The sequence below is a fragment of the Anastrepha ludens genome, chromosome 2, assembly GCF_028408465.1.
Source record: "Anastrepha ludens isolate Willacy chromosome 2, idAnaLude1.1, whole genome shotgun sequence".
Lineage (NCBI taxonomy): Eukaryota > Metazoa > Arthropoda > Insecta > Diptera > Tephritidae > Anastrepha > Anastrepha ludens.
The window spans coordinates 119,568,819-119,585,793 of record NC_071498.1 but is presented as its reverse complement, the minus strand read 5'-3'; the positions used below and the strand labels follow the sequence as shown (position 1 = coordinate 119,585,793).

The 16,975-nt window shown below is 37.5% G+C and overlaps 1 protein-coding gene across 1 annotated transcript in view; it reads right to left on the bottom strand.

Annotated features, from left to right (window-relative positions):
- LOC128871971 (cation-independent mannose-6-phosphate receptor) overlaps positions 1-16,975 on the bottom strand; it is a 188,819-nt gene that overhangs the window by 85,946 nt on the left and 85,898 nt on the right. Inside the window, exons 9-10 of the mRNA XM_054114192.1 lie at positions 8,869-9,323; positions 8,574-8,690 (exon numbers count right to left, since the gene is read on the bottom strand). Coding sequence (XP_053970167.1) covers positions 8,574-8,690; positions 8,869-9,323 — 572 coding nt within the window. The remainder of the gene's footprint in view (positions 1-8,573; positions 8,691-8,868; positions 9,324-16,975) is intronic.

Below are 16,975 nucleotides of genomic sequence, written 5' to 3'. Positions count from 1 at the left end.
GTTCATGGATACCGAATTGGAGGAATTGCTCGATCAAGATCCGGCTCAAACGCAAGAAGAGGTTGCAAAAACTTTGGGAGTTGATCAATCAACCATTTCCAAACGTTTAAAAGCCATGGGAATGATCCGAAAGGTAGGCCATTGGGTGCCGTATGAATTGAAGCCAAGAGACGTTGAACGCCGTTTTATGGCATGCGAACAACTGCTTCAACGGCACAAAAGAAAGGGTTTTTTGCATCGAATTGTGACTGGCGATGAAAAGTGGGTCCATTACGACAATCCAAAACGTCGGGCAACGTATGGATACCCTGGCCATGCTTCAACATCGACGTCGGCGCAGAATATTCATGGCCTGAAGGTTATGCTGTGTATCTGGTGGGACCAGCTGGGTGTTGTGTATTATGAGCTACTGAAACCGAATGAAACGATTACGGGGGATGTCTACCGACGACAATTGATGCGTTTGAGCCGAGCACTGCGAGAAAAACGGCCGCAATACGCCGATAGACAGGACAAAGTTATTTTGCAACATGACAATGCTCGGCCACATGTTGCACAAGTGGTCAAAACATACTTAGAAACGCTCAAATGGGATGTCCTACCCCACCCGCCGTATAGTCCAGACCTTGCGCCATCCGATTACTATCTCTTCCGATCGATGCAACATGGCCTGGCTGACCAGCACTTCCGTAATTACGATGAAGTCAAAAAATGGATCGATTCGTGGATTGCGGCAAAACCGACCGAATTTTTCACAAAGGGAATCCGTGAATTGCCAGAAAGATGGGAAAAAGTAGTAGTAAGCGATGGACAATATTTTGAATATTAAATTTGTAACCATTTTACGTAATTGGCTATTTAGTGGAATTCGGTACGAATTTGCCAAATCTGAAGCATTCTTAAATATGGTAACGTTTTATTTCGTATTTCAATGCTTAGCTCCATTATTCTGTAATTTACTACTTTACCTGAATTCATTGTCCGAACCTTCTTTTGTTTTATTGCGTTGCAAAGAGTAATTATACCACTCGAAATAGAGTTAAAAATGCCATTGCATTGGTTGTTGTGTCTTCTGCATTTTAATGAGCTGCTTCTTCCTCACATATACCTATGATATGATACATTGGAAAAATCGAAATCAAGTGGGCTGTGGCGCTCAACTGACATGTTGGGACAATAAATGGATTAATATGAGAAGCTGACCCCTAACTGACGCTGTGCTCTTCATAGGAGAGTGTCCAACCAAATAAATATAAACATAAATTTCTAATACCCAAAAACCACAAACAAGTCTACAGGTTCAACAAAACAAAACAAATTCACGAACAAAAGAATGAAAAAAAACATTAAAAAAAAGTTTTCAAGTAAACTTTTGTGCATTAAAAAAACAATTTTACAATATAAAATTTGTCCAAAAAAAATGTGTAAAAGTTGTAAAAAAAAATTTTAAATTAAAAAAATCAAATTTACAAAAAAAAAATTAATTAAAACAATACAACACAAAATTTTTTTTACAAATTTTCACACATTTTTTCTGGAAAATTTATTTTTTTTTATTAAAAAAATTTTGTTTGTAAATTTAAAGTTTATTATTTTAGTTAAAAAAAAAACTTTTTGTAAATTTAAATTTAATTTTTAAAATTAAAAAAAATTAATTTTACAAATAAAAATTTTTTATGTAAAACAAAAATAAAATTTACAAACATATGTGTGAAAATTACAAAAAAAAAATTTTATGAAAAAAATAAAATTTTCCAAAAAAAATTGTTCATATATTTAGAATTAAAAGAATTTTATTTATATTAAATTTTATGTTTCTACAATAATTTAAAAATGTTTCTTGTAAAATTTATTTTTGTTTACTTTAGATTTGTTTTTTTGTATATTAAATTCAAATTTTTTTTTTGTTTTGTGAATTGTTTTTTGTAAATTTAAAATTTATTTATTAAATAAAAAAAAAATTTATAAAAAAAATTTTTTTAACTTAAAAAATGTAATTTTCAAAAAAAAATTTATAAATTAAAAAAATTGATTTCACAAAAAAAATTTAAATTGAAAAAATATGAAAAACTTTTTTTTGAAAATAATATTTTGTTCAATAAAAATTTTTTTTACAATTTTTTTTTGGAATTTTTTTTTTTTTATTTAAGAAATAAAATTTAAATTTACAAAGACAATTCACAAAAAAAAATTAAATGTGAATTTACAAAAAAAAAAAACAATTTTATATTAAAAAAAAAAAAAACAAAAGAAACAAAATTTACAAAACAAAATTTTTAATTCAAAATATATTAAAAATTTTATTCGCAAAATGTTATTTTTTTCACTAAAACTTTTTTTTGGAAAACTTATTTTTTTTTTTTTGAAAATTATGGAAAATTCGAAAAAATACTTATTTTGTTAATTTAAAAAAATCTTTTTGTAAATTAAATTTTATTTTTTATATTAAAAAATTTTTTTTTAAATAATTTTGCAAAACAATTTTTTTTTAATTCAAAAAATAAAATTTACAAAAAAAGTGTTTTAAATAAAAAAAAATTAATTTTACATAACAATTTTTTTAATCAAAAAAATACAAAAACAAAATTTTGATAAAAATTTTGCAAAAACCCATTTGTTTGTTGGGGATTAGTAACTAAAATTAGAAATAAGGAGACTCGAGATCCATTTTAGAGCCATGCTTCCATGAACTTTTTTGTTCAGAATCACCAGTAAAATACTTCAATTACCAAACCAAAGTGGAGAATAAATTTGACCCGTCCTAATGTACATACCCCCGTATGCATTCGCCTATTCGTAATAATCTGTGCGTATGTGTTGGCGTAGCGACATTGAAGACTAACTGTTAATTTCGTGCATTGATAGCAAATTCTGGATCCCTATGCAACAGCAGTAACAACAGCACAACAACCAATTTCCATGCCCGTCCCTCGACAATGTCGACAATAGCAGCAACAATTGTAAATGAGGTAATACAGCAAGACAATAGACATTCTACATATGCATGTGCATCTGTATGTATGTGTGTAAGTACAACAATTGTTACGTCGACATTGTATTTCAAATCACATAAGGTTAGCATTGGTCCCAGCCGGCACTTTGTGCAACGTACTGGCAGACAGAAATCGAGCCAGGAGTGTGCCATCGGCACCCATCCATATTCACTTTTTTAGCAGCAAATCGAGGAATGATATGGATTTTGCGGGCAAAATGCACCATCAAAGTTTCAATGGCGGTAGCAAATCACAGGCTCGTTTGACAAGTCCGTGCAAAAATAAAAACTACTAAATTGTTTAGGGTAAACCTTGTTGGTTCCTTCCGAATAATATGTAGGACTTGTGCAAGTGTGAAAAATAGTCATTCGTTTCTACAATCACCTCCTCGTTTGAATAAAATCTTTTTTCCCGCCAGTCATTTCTTCATATTATGGCACAAACAGTAGTCCGAGCCATCCGAAGGAGCCAAATCTGGAGAATAGGGAGCATGTGAAAAGAGTTGGAACCCTATTTCCATTAATTTTACGACCACAAATGCTGAGGCGTGAGCTGGTGCATTGTCGTGATGGATAAGGAAAATCACTCAACTTCCTCGATTCAAACGAATGTCAAACACAAAGACATAAATCGCGGGCAAGGCTACAGAAAGGGAACGAGCAGGGAAGCAACGTGAAGTAGCCGGAAGTAGTAGATAATGAGGGGGGTGCATGATGTACAACCCAAACACCGTATGGTGAGTCCCAACGGCGGAGATGACTGAAGAGAGATGGACTGGCAGGGCAAATCAGACGGAGGAGCGCTTTGATCTTTTTATAGGTGTCAATCTTGGGCTGCTGCTGCTTATTGGTAATCCAGGCCGGATTGGCTTTTTGAGTCTTTAATACAGTGGTTGAAAGCGGAGGAACCCACCTGGGGTGAACGATATTCGCCTTTAGCCCGCTTAGGGTCACCAGTTGGCGCGCCTAAATGCCTTACAAGTGGGTACTCCATCTCCAGGAAAGGGACCTTCTGATTAAATTTATAGCCAAAGAAATACCAGGTGCCTAATGTCCCGCAAGGAATTGGAAAAGGATGATGATGATGCTACTAACTAAACATAACCTCGATATGCGCCAGTAATGCCATCTCTCTGGCTTTACACGAACTTTTCAAACGACCCCCGAATGCTCAGTTAGTGCATACTTTTTTATTTTTTCACGCGTAGGCAAGCGGTTACAAGTTGCACGATATTAGTGAATTTAGCTTGCGAGCAATTCACAATTCATAGTTTAGTAGGCATGGCAGGCATGCCGGAGGTATTCATGCCCATGCATTTGTATGCATTCGGCATTCTTCATTTTCGATTCATCATTTACCATTCAGCATTCGATTTGTTTGCAACATCATTAACACGTTAAGTTGCTCGAAAACGCACACAAACACACAGACGTATACAGAAATTGCAACAGCAACAAAATTGCACTCCCATTTACACCCACACAATAATACACTCACCCTAGCCCATCCATCCAGTTAGTCATTGAATTGTTGTTCAGCCAGTCATTCATCCATTCGCTGTGCTCAAGCTCGTTTGCTCATTCATTGTGCTGAAACTGTTGAATTTTCGCTACGTCTGTAACGGCGATAATTGGTGTTTGAAGAAGGCTGTTGCATGCCTTTTTCGTTCGGCTTATGTACTCGTATGTGTAATCTTGTAAAAGTAGGAAGTTACCAATTCACGTCCACTCCTTTTGTCCGTTCTATAGTGCATGTAAAGCATCACTGAGACTAACTCGAAAAGTAATGGACTTCAACTCCTTCTATAGATCCAGCTCCCTACTGTTGCGACCTAACAAGAGAAGAGGAAGAAGACGAAAAAGAGAAAAGAGCTCATAGAGAATTATCCTGAGACAATCTACCAGGTTTAGAGAACTCCAGAGCTCTCGGAAATAAACGAGCATTAACCGCTTTTAGAGGAATCCCAAACAAAGGAAGAGGTAAAAGAGGAAAAAGCTCATAAAGAATTATACTGGCGCAATCCACTGGGCTTAGAACACTCCAAAGCACTTGCAAAGCACCAGCTCCCTACTGTGGCGACCTAACAAAAGAAGAGGAAAAATCTTTTAAGGACTATGTTGGAAGCCTAAAATTGAGATTGGTAGGGAGCTGCTCGCAGAATATTCCCCCACCAATTCTTTCGTTAACATATTTGCAATGCTCTGTCTCCAAATGTTGCAAACCACCCACTCCTCTCTTGAGGGAATATGAATGAAAAAAGTACCGCTCGGACCCAGCGACGGTGTACAATGATCCAGCATCATGGGAATGAACTCAGAGTTTTAAAGAATACTAGAATGTCCTAGAATGTCCGTAGTTTAAGTCCAACTTATGGCTCGAACACGCGGCGCGTGCAGCGACAGTTTTCCCTGCGATGTCAGCGTGTACCATATACAGCAAAGCGTTAAGCGCTAGAGTAGGAGTGGCCCGAAGTACCCCACTCATTCCAATGAGTTCCATTTAACAAACGCTCCACGCAACAAAATTGGCTTTATAATTATGTCATATAGCCAAAATGTCAAAATGTAACCTTAGGTAAAAGGCCCCATCCTTTGCCGATAGCGCCCTTACATCCATACAAGGCGAGTGTTGCCTTCCTAATTCTCTTCTCAATGTTGGGCTTCCACGTTCGCCCTTTCTCAAGGATGAGTCCCAAGTACTTTACCCTGTCAGAGAGTACCCGCTATTGAGAGGATAAAGACCCTATTTATTGTAAATATCCTCGTATATAAGACGAGCTACGTTTCACGACTAGATTTAGATAACCCGACATCTAGAAACTTCCCTCTGACAATAAGTGCCACATCATCCGCGTAAATAATCACCTTGCAGTCTCTCCTCTCCGGCGCCTCTAGCAAATGGTTAAGCACAACAACCCAGAGTAGTGTCGAGAGAGCACGGCCTTGTTGAGTGCCTCTACTCACCTGTCAGCGGAGAGAGGCGCTGCCCACTCTGCCGCGACCGTTTTATCGCTAAACATTTTGTGATTAAGCTTAATAAGGTCGGTTACGACCACTAGTTTGTCCCGGATACTACCAACCCATTCGGCTACGACGACCTCAAACAAAACCTTTGAATAACTTTAAATCGCACAAAACAACTCTTAAATGCCAAAGGGGTTTTGGAACAGATTACAGTTAAAAATGTCAAAATGTCACAACAAAACTTAGCATTACCCATAAAGCAATAATTCGAGAGACACTTTTTATTTCAGAGCAAATTCTAAAGAAAAAGTACTCAAAAGCATAGAACCTTTGGTGAAAAAGTTAGAAAGCTGCTTTTGTTGCGCCACAAAGCTTGAGCAAAATTTGGCGTTAGATTTGTTCATGTCCCAAAAAACAAAATGAAAAGAAAAGATTGGGTAAAACCGTGCGACTTTTCTTTGAAACCAGGCCGACAAGTTTGCATGAATCACTTTTCGGCAACGGATTTTCAGATCGTTCCAGATCGCAAGAAGGCGAAGTTGTTTTGTGATGTTCTTCCAATGCCTATCGAAATGTTGCAGTGCTGAATTAAGACCGAGAAAGGGCATTCTTCTGGTACTTCTACGCAGAGTAAATCCTTTTTTATTTTAAAAGTGTAGTTTCATTTAAATGATTTTTTAATTTAGATCATATCCTGATTGTTGTGTGTTTCACCTGGAAAACTAATTGGTCCATTTTACGGGATGCCTTGTGAAACTGGATAAATTCAAATCCAACGTCAGTCAAATACTTTTTGAAGAGCAGATTAAAAAGTTGGAAAACCCCTATCAAAAGAATGGCCACAGTAGCCAAAGCTAGAAACTTATTGCATTTTATAGTTAACTGTAAATGCAATTCTCAATAAAACAACAAAAAAACAACAAAAATTCGTTGGACTTTGGACGATACGGCACAGACAATCTCTAAAATTCGTACATGGATTAACAAAGGTTTTCTGAGAATGGGAAAAATATTATATCTTTTTTGTGGGAAACTCAAAGTGGCTGTCAAAGCCATTGTAAAATGTACCGAAAGTTGCAGAAATTGTTGATATCCAAAAATTAAGTTGAAAATACTAAGTTGTATTTCACGGCGGTCGCCATAGCCGAATGCATGGTTCATGACTACCATTCGGAATTCAGAGAGACCGTAGGTTCGAATCTCGGTGAAAGACTAAAATGAAGAAAAACTTTTTGTAATAGCGGTCGCCCCTCGGCAGGCAATGATAAACCTTTGAGAGTATTTCTGGCATGAAAAAATTCCTCATAAAAAATATCTGCCGTTCGGGGTCGGCTGGAAACTGTAGCTCCCTCCATTTGTGGAACAACATCAAGACGCACACCACAAATAGGAGGAGCAGCTCGGTCAAACAGCCAAAAAGAATGTACGCGCCAACTATATAAATACATAGTATTTTATTTCTGTATGCTTTTGGATATCACAGTTTTTTGTCAAACTTCGAGCTTTTGGATATAGGATATTCATCTTTCAAAAACCTGAAAAAAATTCTAGCGAATTTGGGAAACATTTTTTACTTGCTTCCAAAACGCAACAATGGATTAAATAGCATCCATAATCAGTAGTCAAACTTTACAAAACCATAATTATGAGCATTTCCAAGTCTTATATTTTTTTTCTGATCTTGATGAACCTTTTCACACTTTCCAACATTGGTTTTCGAAACATTTTGGTTTACATTGGATACAAATTTGAATCTTTACTTGTGAGAAGACTTGTTGCATGTCGGAATATGAAAGCAAACCACATAACCTTTAACTTTTATAAATAATGCTTTTTGGTTTCTTTTTGAGGTCAAAAAATGCGCGTTCAGCACCAACGACGCCACACGTAATAGTCATAGGATTTCGACGAAACTATTCTACCTATCAATGCGCATTTATTGCTCGGTTTTAATAACCGCTTTTTGGCGTGGGCTTTTCTAAACTCAATCGTACGTTCTTGATGAATGTGAATTTTGAAAATTTAATCACTTGGCTACCCCAAATTGAAAATCAACTTGCTAGATTTGCCAGAATTTGCTCTACGTTATATTTTGCCTGCATTATTATTTACTGCAACCACTCGTTGATGTGCTCAACGAATTCATAAGTGATTGCATAATTAAAATGACAGTATTCCAACGAAAATATATACGTATGTATATACTCATACATGTAGGTGCTCGTATATATGTATGTATGTGTAAGTAGATGTAGGTAAAAGAAAAATCGGTGCGCAAATTAAAAATGCAGCAACACAACGATCCACTTATCAACGTTGCAGTGTAGTGCAGCACGAATATACATATATCCAGCGCCACGATGCAGCATAGCACGACATGGCTTAGCACGGCACAATGGAGTGTTACAGCAAATTCTAGTGGTGTCGTTTTTAATTAATTCCCACAAGGAATTCCCAAGGATACTTCAAAATGCAAGCTGCAAACGTGCCAAAGGTGTATACCTTGCACTGAACATCATCAACCACAACAACAACAACAACACGAACACCTTGATTTCTTGCCACTAAATTAAGGAGTGAAAATTTGAAAAATACTTTAAGGCTTGTAAGCGCTCACCTTCTCCTCTTCTGGTGTTGGTGACGCAGAATCCACTCTAGCCATACATGCTGCAGAACCGCCCGGACAGCCCAAACCGAATTTCGGCACCAACGGACGGCAGACATTCAAAAAGAACTGGAAATAAAGTAGTAAAAAGAAAGAAGAAAGAAGAAGAGAGGCATTAAAAATTTGTTGAAATGAAAATGAAATGCATGATTGCCAAACTACTCAGCTGCTGTTGAGTGAGGTGGTGCAGCAGAAGGCAGACATTATTTGACAATCAACGACATACAACTGCATAGAAGCCTCTTACCTTGGTGGATTTGGGCACTTGTTGTTCCGTTATTGATGCGGTATTAATTTTGGCCTCATAGTTGTCGGTTGCACTAATCAATGGCGTCAAATCGAACACCTCTTCGCTCGTGCCGTCCTCCGAATGTTCAACATAGACTTTGGCTTTACAGTTAATCTGCTCTTGACAGGCCAATGGCGTTTGAATGTGAATTAGTAGTTGGCAATTCTTATTTTCAATTATTTTCGGATCCATTGCGATGCTGGTATTGCTGCTGCTGTTGCTGCTCGTAGTCTGATTGTCTTTTGTTGCATTGTTGGCGCAGATAAACTCAATTTTTGTCGACCACTTGTTTTGGCCATCGCATAGAGCTCCGTTGGTGTATAGCAAATACGGTGAACCGGAATGATTAAAACGCAATTGTGAGTTCATTTGACCCATAGTTGTGGTTTGTGCATTCTCGACAAGGCAGGCACCTAGTGAAAGAAAAAAAATTAGGAGAGCATTGAAAATTTTAAGCCGAAATTATTTAAAAATGAAAAGAATTAAATATGAAATGAATTAAATAACATAAACCTAAATTAAACAGGTATATTCAACCAAGCACTTTTATTATACTAACTGCAAAAACAGTTTGAAGCGTAACACCCAAAGGACACGTAACTTATGAATTCTCGATCTTTAAAATCAAATTTTCATGAATTTTTTTTCATAAAATGTTAATAAAATCCTTAAAGAATATGTCAAAAAAAATTTAAAATGTAAATTTAGGTATTTCTTATATTATAGATCGTGAACCGTGACGACTCTATTCTTTGCGTTCGAGCGCTGGGAGAGGTATAGTTACGTTGCCGACTTTAGACGCGACTATATTTGTCGAATTGGCGTACACGATAACTCGAAAAGTTATTGACCGATCTCCCTGAAATTTTGCACACATCTTTTTTATGGTATTACTTTCTATGTGAATGTACAATTCGAAAATTTTTCGAAAAAATAATGTTTTCGAAGCAAAAATAATAGGAAAATTCGCCTTTTTTTCATTTACTTTTTTTTGAAGCATTTTATTCCGCGGATTTCTTTTTCATTTTTTTTAATATAATTCATATAGACATTATGACATTAATAAACAAAAAAAATTTTGGTTTTTTGTATTCAGGTCACTGACGCCGACGCTACAATGCCCGCCGATTGAGAAGCCCCGCTGCGACGGTCCAGGAAGAATTGAGTGTACATCTGCCATTTTAAATGATTACAAAAAAAAAAATGTTTATATTAATTTAATGTATAAATAAAATGTATACCGTTATTGAAAAAAATATATTGACTTCTTCATTTTAAATCATTTTAATGAAAATCAGGAAAATATGGCCGTTTACAGGTATATGTAGGGAATAAAACCATCGGTCCCTCACGGCACCCCATAAAAAAGTCGAATGGCGTCGAGTCGCAGCTCCGAGGTAGCCAATTGGCATACCCGAGACGGCTTGGCGCGCCAAAGATCGATTATGATATGGGCTGTGAGGCATGACGCGCCATTCTAAAAATAAATAAAATAATTAATTGGCGTGTACACTTCTGTTAAGTGTTTGGCCGAGCTCTTTCTCCTATTTGTGGTGTGCATATTGATGTTGTTTCACAAATGGAGGGACCTATAGTTTTAAGACGACTCTGAACGGCAGATATTTTTTATAAGGAGCTTTTCCATGACAGAAATATACTAGGAGACTTGACATTGCTTGTGGTCACGCACAAACCTAAGCCTTTATGTTCAGGCCACAAAAAATCGGTTATCATGTCTATGTAGCGCTCAACGTTGGCCGAATTGCCCGACTACGCAACACTGACTTTGGAAATAAATTTGCAATATTTCTCAGCGTTGTTCAAGCGCAAAGCGACTAATTTCGTTGCCACGATTTCCAGCGGGGAAAGAGCTGCCAATGTACCATATGGGCCACCCTGTATATTAGGTTATTGTTTTTTTAATACATTTTTGGGGAGTGCTGCAGAAGTAACAGTCCCTGGCGGATTGAAATCCAGGTCGTTCCCGTAACGTAGTACATATACTTTGTTTGATTTGTTGCTTATGAAAGGGTCACTCTAGTATGGGCTCCACGTCAAAGGAACATCGAGGGTGACGAGAAGACCAAAGAGCTTGCTAAGCTAAAATCTTCCTGAAGCTCGACCTGTGGAAGTTCCCTTCAACCGGACTAAGGCGGAACAAGAGTCCCACTATCACAGCCTTTCGAGCAAAAGAAAGGGATTACCAACCTGAGCAATGTCCAGGAAGAAATGGCCTAACTATAACGATTCACGACATCTCAAGACTAACGCGGTTCGCACAAGGGAATGGAAGGTAGAAGAGCACGCGGCGATGTTGAACATACCACAAAACAATATATGCGGTAGTTGTGATGAAGTAGGGGAGTAGAAAATTCCTTTTCACTATATTTGCAATTATCCGAGTTTGTGAGGTGCAAGATTACGAACTTTCGGCAAACTATTCCTCAACAAAATTGAAGAAGTTTCAGAACAGGCACAACGAAGTGCCTATACGAAACAGCACTTTTAAAACCTCCACCACCAAAACCGCGGAGGACTGTAGTCTTAAAACGGCGCCTGGCGCAAATGAAGTGTGTTTCAGTTCAGGAAACATAGCCACTCAAACAACAACAACAACATGATAGGGTCGGAAGTAGCCACGCTACTGGAGATTACGGCGAGTAAAGTAGCGCTTGCCATTTAGTGTTTCTAAGCATATCTTCGACAAAAGCTCAAGCGTTTTCAAAGAATTTTCTCTTCAGTGATCAATTCAAAGCATATTAATATCCAATATCCGAATGGGGCCCAATCCAAAAACAGAGCCATACCGTGGCGCCATAAGCTTCGGTGTCTCCAATCCTGAATCTCTGAAAATTTGTTGTCTTCCACCGCTTTGTCGGTCCCTTCACGTTAAAACCATTGATTTTGAAGCCGCATTAGCCGCACTTTTCTTCAAATTGAAGCAAAGGAAAAGAATTTGACACAATACCTGGCATCTTTGACCGAGCATACATTTATGAAGAATCACGGCAAGAATGTGGCTATGTTCTCAGATGTCGAACATATAATTTATACCCGTCTATTTATTTTGATTATTATTTCATCTATCGAAAAACAGCGGAAGCAAAGTTTCATACCAAATAAGAGAAAAGAAGTCAATCGACGAAGAGCTGGGCTTCGGCAAAGTGTTGCCATAAGTTCTTAGATTATACAGTGTTTTTAAGAATTTTTTCCATTTTGAAGTTGCTGAGGACCTAGACATATCGATTGGCTCGTGCCATTCGATTTTTTTTTTTTTCAATGATTTGGGCATGAGACGGGTCGCCGCAAAATTCGTACCAAAACTGCTCAATTTCGACCAAATGCAGCATCGCATGAACATTGCTAATGAGATGTTGGACTCTGTCTACGACGACCCAAATTTGCTACAGAGGGTCATAACTGGTGACGAATCGTGGATTTATGGTTATGACGAGGAAACCAAAGCTTAATCATCTCAATGGAAGCTGCCACACGAACCAAGACCGAAAAAAGCGCGCCAAGTTCGGGCGAATGAAAAGTTTTGCTTACCGTTTTCTTCGATTGCAGATGCGTTGTGCATCATGAGTTCTTGCCGGGAAATGATCGATGGACCTTCCCCTTCACTAGAAACCGGTCCCAGTTCGCTGGTAACAGCAGTGCAGTCAACATCGCTCCGCGCGTGAAAGCTGTTTTAAAAGTGTGTTAGGATTTTGCAGTGGCGAAAATGCAGCGATCGTTGGAGCAACGTTACTCGATCAAATTTTGCGTAAAGCTAAACAAAACGAGTACCGAAACCATTGGGCTACTCAAGGAGGCTTACGGAGACCAATCTCTATCCAGTGCCCAGGTAAAACGGTGGCACAAGTCGTTCAAGGAAGGCCGGGAGGACGTCGAAGACGAACAGCCATGCTGATCATCTTTTTCGACTCTCGAGGCATCGTCCACAAGGAGTTTGTACCTCCAGGAAGCACTGTAAACGCGGCATTTTACAAAGAAGTGATCCTTCGGCTGAAAACCCGCGTCGCCCGGGTTCGGCCCGACCTCGTCAACAATTGGACCCTTCATCACGACAATGCGCCGGCGCACACCGCCTTCCTCTGCACCTCTGCATTGGCCAAAATGGGGGTTCTGGTGCTTCCCCACCCTCCATATAGCCCAGACCTGTTCCCTCCGGACTTCTTCTTGTTCCCGCAGCTGAAAAGAAAGCTGAAGGGGAGGCGTTTTGACTCCATCGAAGCGATCCAAAAAACTGTGACAGCCGAATTGAACGTGATTCCGGCGGATGAGTTTAAAAAATGTTTCCTGCAGTGGAAGGACCGCTACCAGCGGTGTATTCACGCTCAAGGGTCCTATTTTGAAGAATACTAGTTGTATAAGCCAAAAGGTTTAATAAAACTGCTTAAAAAAAATAAGGCTCATTACTTTACAATCAAACCATGTATAGACTTACATGCATATATCTTCGTATGTACGTATGTACATGAATTGCCTTTATTAAATTGTTACAAAAATAAAATCCAAAAAATATATTAGAATACAACAAACAAAATGCCTACTACAGTTTCCCGTCCACCAGAAAATCCAATAAACAACAAACATACATATGTACAGTGTCGGGCATAACATTTGCAACAGAAACACAACCGTTAGACATTTCTCTCTTATACATTTTTCTTTCCAATTGTTTGTTTGCATGTTTTTTATGTCTGTAAACAGATGGAAGTTGCTAGAGGCCAAATCTCTTGAGTACGGCGGAGGCTCCAACAATTCGATTTTTAATTCATGGATTTTAGCTCTTGTCAAAATGCTCTTGTGACACGGCATTATACTGATGAAAAAGAATTTTTGTCTTTTGCAAACTGGGTATTTTACCACAAACTTTTCCGCTCGCCTAGTCTAAAAGGTTACGATAATATTCAGAATTTTTTCTTTGCAGGTATTTCTACAGCTAATTATTCTATTTCAATTGCAAATATTTTGTCCGTCACTGTAAGTATTATAGAGCTTAAAACCTCAACTCGCCTACACCTACCTACCTTTTCCCAATATTCGCCAATATAGACAACACTCAATTTATTTCAATTGCTTGAATTTGATTGAGTGTTGGTTGTCTGGCCGACACCAACTGCTTGTTTGGCCCCCAACGATCCCCCCCATTCTCACCAAATTCATCAGCATTACTCCACTTCACACGATGAACCCCACTTAAAGTGTGCCATTCCAAAATACACGCGAACACAAATATACAGGTACAGACTGATTGGTACTTCCCTGCAGGAAATCTCAAAACTAGTGAGATTTAAGATACTCGTAGAAATAAGAAATGCAACAACTACAGGTATCAGTCGAAAGACGGCGAAAGTGTGTTATACTTCTTAAAGTATATATTAGTGTGGGGAAAAATAAATATGTGTATTCGTATCGTAGTGTATCGATCAAACAATTTAAAGTTTATGTTCGTTATCAAGGTGACATTTCACACCAAACAAATTCTTTTTCTGATTTTTGTTTGTTGCATTCAGTTGTGACTTACAGAGTGCTCACAATGGAAGTCAAGTTTAGAGTTTTTCTTTGATAAAGGAGCAAATTTGAAGCACTAGCAAGATCACCCTCCATGCCTGTATGTAAGTATTCCAGAACGACACTATGCCAAGTATTTGAGGTGAATTCCAGTTTATTAGAGATAAACGCAATGAAATGGAGTAAAACCTGAAGAAGGAGGAGCTGGCTTTGAAAGCTAAACAAGTGGAGCTGAAGGCAAAACGACTTAACGTTAAAAAAGAAAAATTTAAAAGTGATGAGCGTCTTAAATTTCAAATTTAAATAATAAAAAAATTTAAAGATATCAACAAGGTTTCATCAAAACTTCAAACTTTTTAATTAGAATTTTTAGCAAAATTTTTCGTGTGTAGTTTTATAGCCCATTAAATTTCATAAAGTTCTAGTGTGGGTTTTTTGAAAAAAATGCCGTTTAATTTGCTAAACTTTTCGCTGATGGTGTTGTATTTTTTCTTCCATGTAAAAATATTTTCGAACATATTTTTTATGCGTGATAGCATCAACATAAACAAAATTGATAAAAATAAGCGGAACTTTCTAGACATTTTCAAAAATTAAAATTTACTCAAATTTAGTGGCTTATAAAGCTGCATACTAATATGTTTTCTATAATTTGTTGACTTTTTTTTTAATTTTCGAAATTTGTACGAAGAGGGTTTTTGTTATATAAAGAGCTATACTTTTTTAAAAAGTTAATAAACATTAAACAAAGGAAAAATACAAAAAATGTGTCAAAACGCAAATATTGGAACTTTCCTACAGGGCAATGACTGCATGCAAAAACGACTGAATCAATTCGAGTGATGTTGCGGAATTGAAAAGAAATTGACTGTCAACTAAATTGATAAATGACAATGTAGATTTGTTACTCGTAGATTTGGAGAGCGGCTCATGGTGTGGCACTTTATGACGACTGCTTTCATGGTATGTTTGAATTTAGTGGGCTTCCTGACTGAATGGCTATATAAATGATACGCCTAGAAGGCTAGCGTGCCAATATACATATTTACATACTGCATGCATGCATACACATACATGCATGCATATACATACATACGTACGCACACACACTCACACATTCCTAATGTTAGGCAAATATTCGATTAGGGCGACGTTGATGGTGTTGATGGAGTTGGAGGGTTTGAGCAGTGCGATTGCCGCAAATAAAGTGTGAGTGGTTACGTTTGAATGAACGAGTTTCCAGCTCTTCCCTGGAACAGTAAAAAGTGTAATTGAATTTGTGTTCAATTCGATAGGCTGGAGAAGACGATGGAGTGGCTATAAATTAAATTTAAGAGTTTTTTAAAGTAAAAAAATTCCTTGAATAATCGAATGATGTTTTGATAGGGAATATATAATAATAATCCGTTCTTTTCGAAGGTGGCTTTAGTAATAATCTCCAAGGTTACATAATTCTTGCAAATAAGTTAACAAATATGAGCTTAAAAAGTAATAGTGAGAGTCAAAATGTAAATGGTTGTGGTTGTTATGTAACAAAGAGAAATAGATTGGTTTAGATAATGTCATTGAAGAAGAGACCAGTTAGCCAAGGAGCAAATTTTTTTTCGCCAAGCGTTATAGCCATACTGGCTAGCGTGAATCTTGCTCGATAACTTTGTTGTTGCTCTCGCATGCAAATTTTTCGTTAAAATGGCGAATAGGAGAGGCCTAATATAAGTAGGTGAGGTAAAAAGAGAATGATTAAGGAAGTGTGTGTTGTTGGAAGTGGGAGGATGGGTATGTGACTATACCGAAGGGTGATTTTTTAGCTATTATCTTTTTAAACAGTTGGTTTAAACAGGTGACTCACGTTTCGTGTTTTGTTTCACTGTCAAACATCTTCAGTTTGGTCTATAATTTAACCATGAATCGTCTTACAAACGAACAACGCTTGCAAATCATTGAATTTTATTATGAAAATTCGTGTTTTGTTAAGAAAGTTTAAGATCCACTTTTTTATCGAAAAATTGTGTTCAGCAACGAAGCTCACTTTTGGATCAATGGGTACGTAAATAAGCAGAATTGTCGATTTTGGAGTGAAGATCAGCCAAAAGAATTGCAAGAGCTATAAATGTATCCAGAAAAGGTCACAGTTTGGTGCGGTTTATGGGCTGGAGATATCATTGGACCGTACTTCTTCAAAGATGCTGCGAATCGTAACGTAACTGTGAATGGTGAGCGCTACCGTGAAATAATATCCAACTTTTTTTTGCCCAAAATGCGAGAGCTGTGGTCACATGTGGTGACATGTGGTTTCAGCAATACGCTGCCACATGCCACACAGCACGCGTAACAATGGACTTGTTGAGAGGCGAGTTCGGTGAGCATTTTATTTCACGTTCGGGACCTGTCAATTGGCCACACAGATCGTGCGATATAACGCTTTTAGATTATTTTTTGTGGGGCTATGTTAAAGCTCATGCCTATTCAGACAAGCCTGCTTCAATTAACGCATTAGAAGACAACATTAAAGCATGTATAGAGTGGGCCATATACCGTTTGCTTT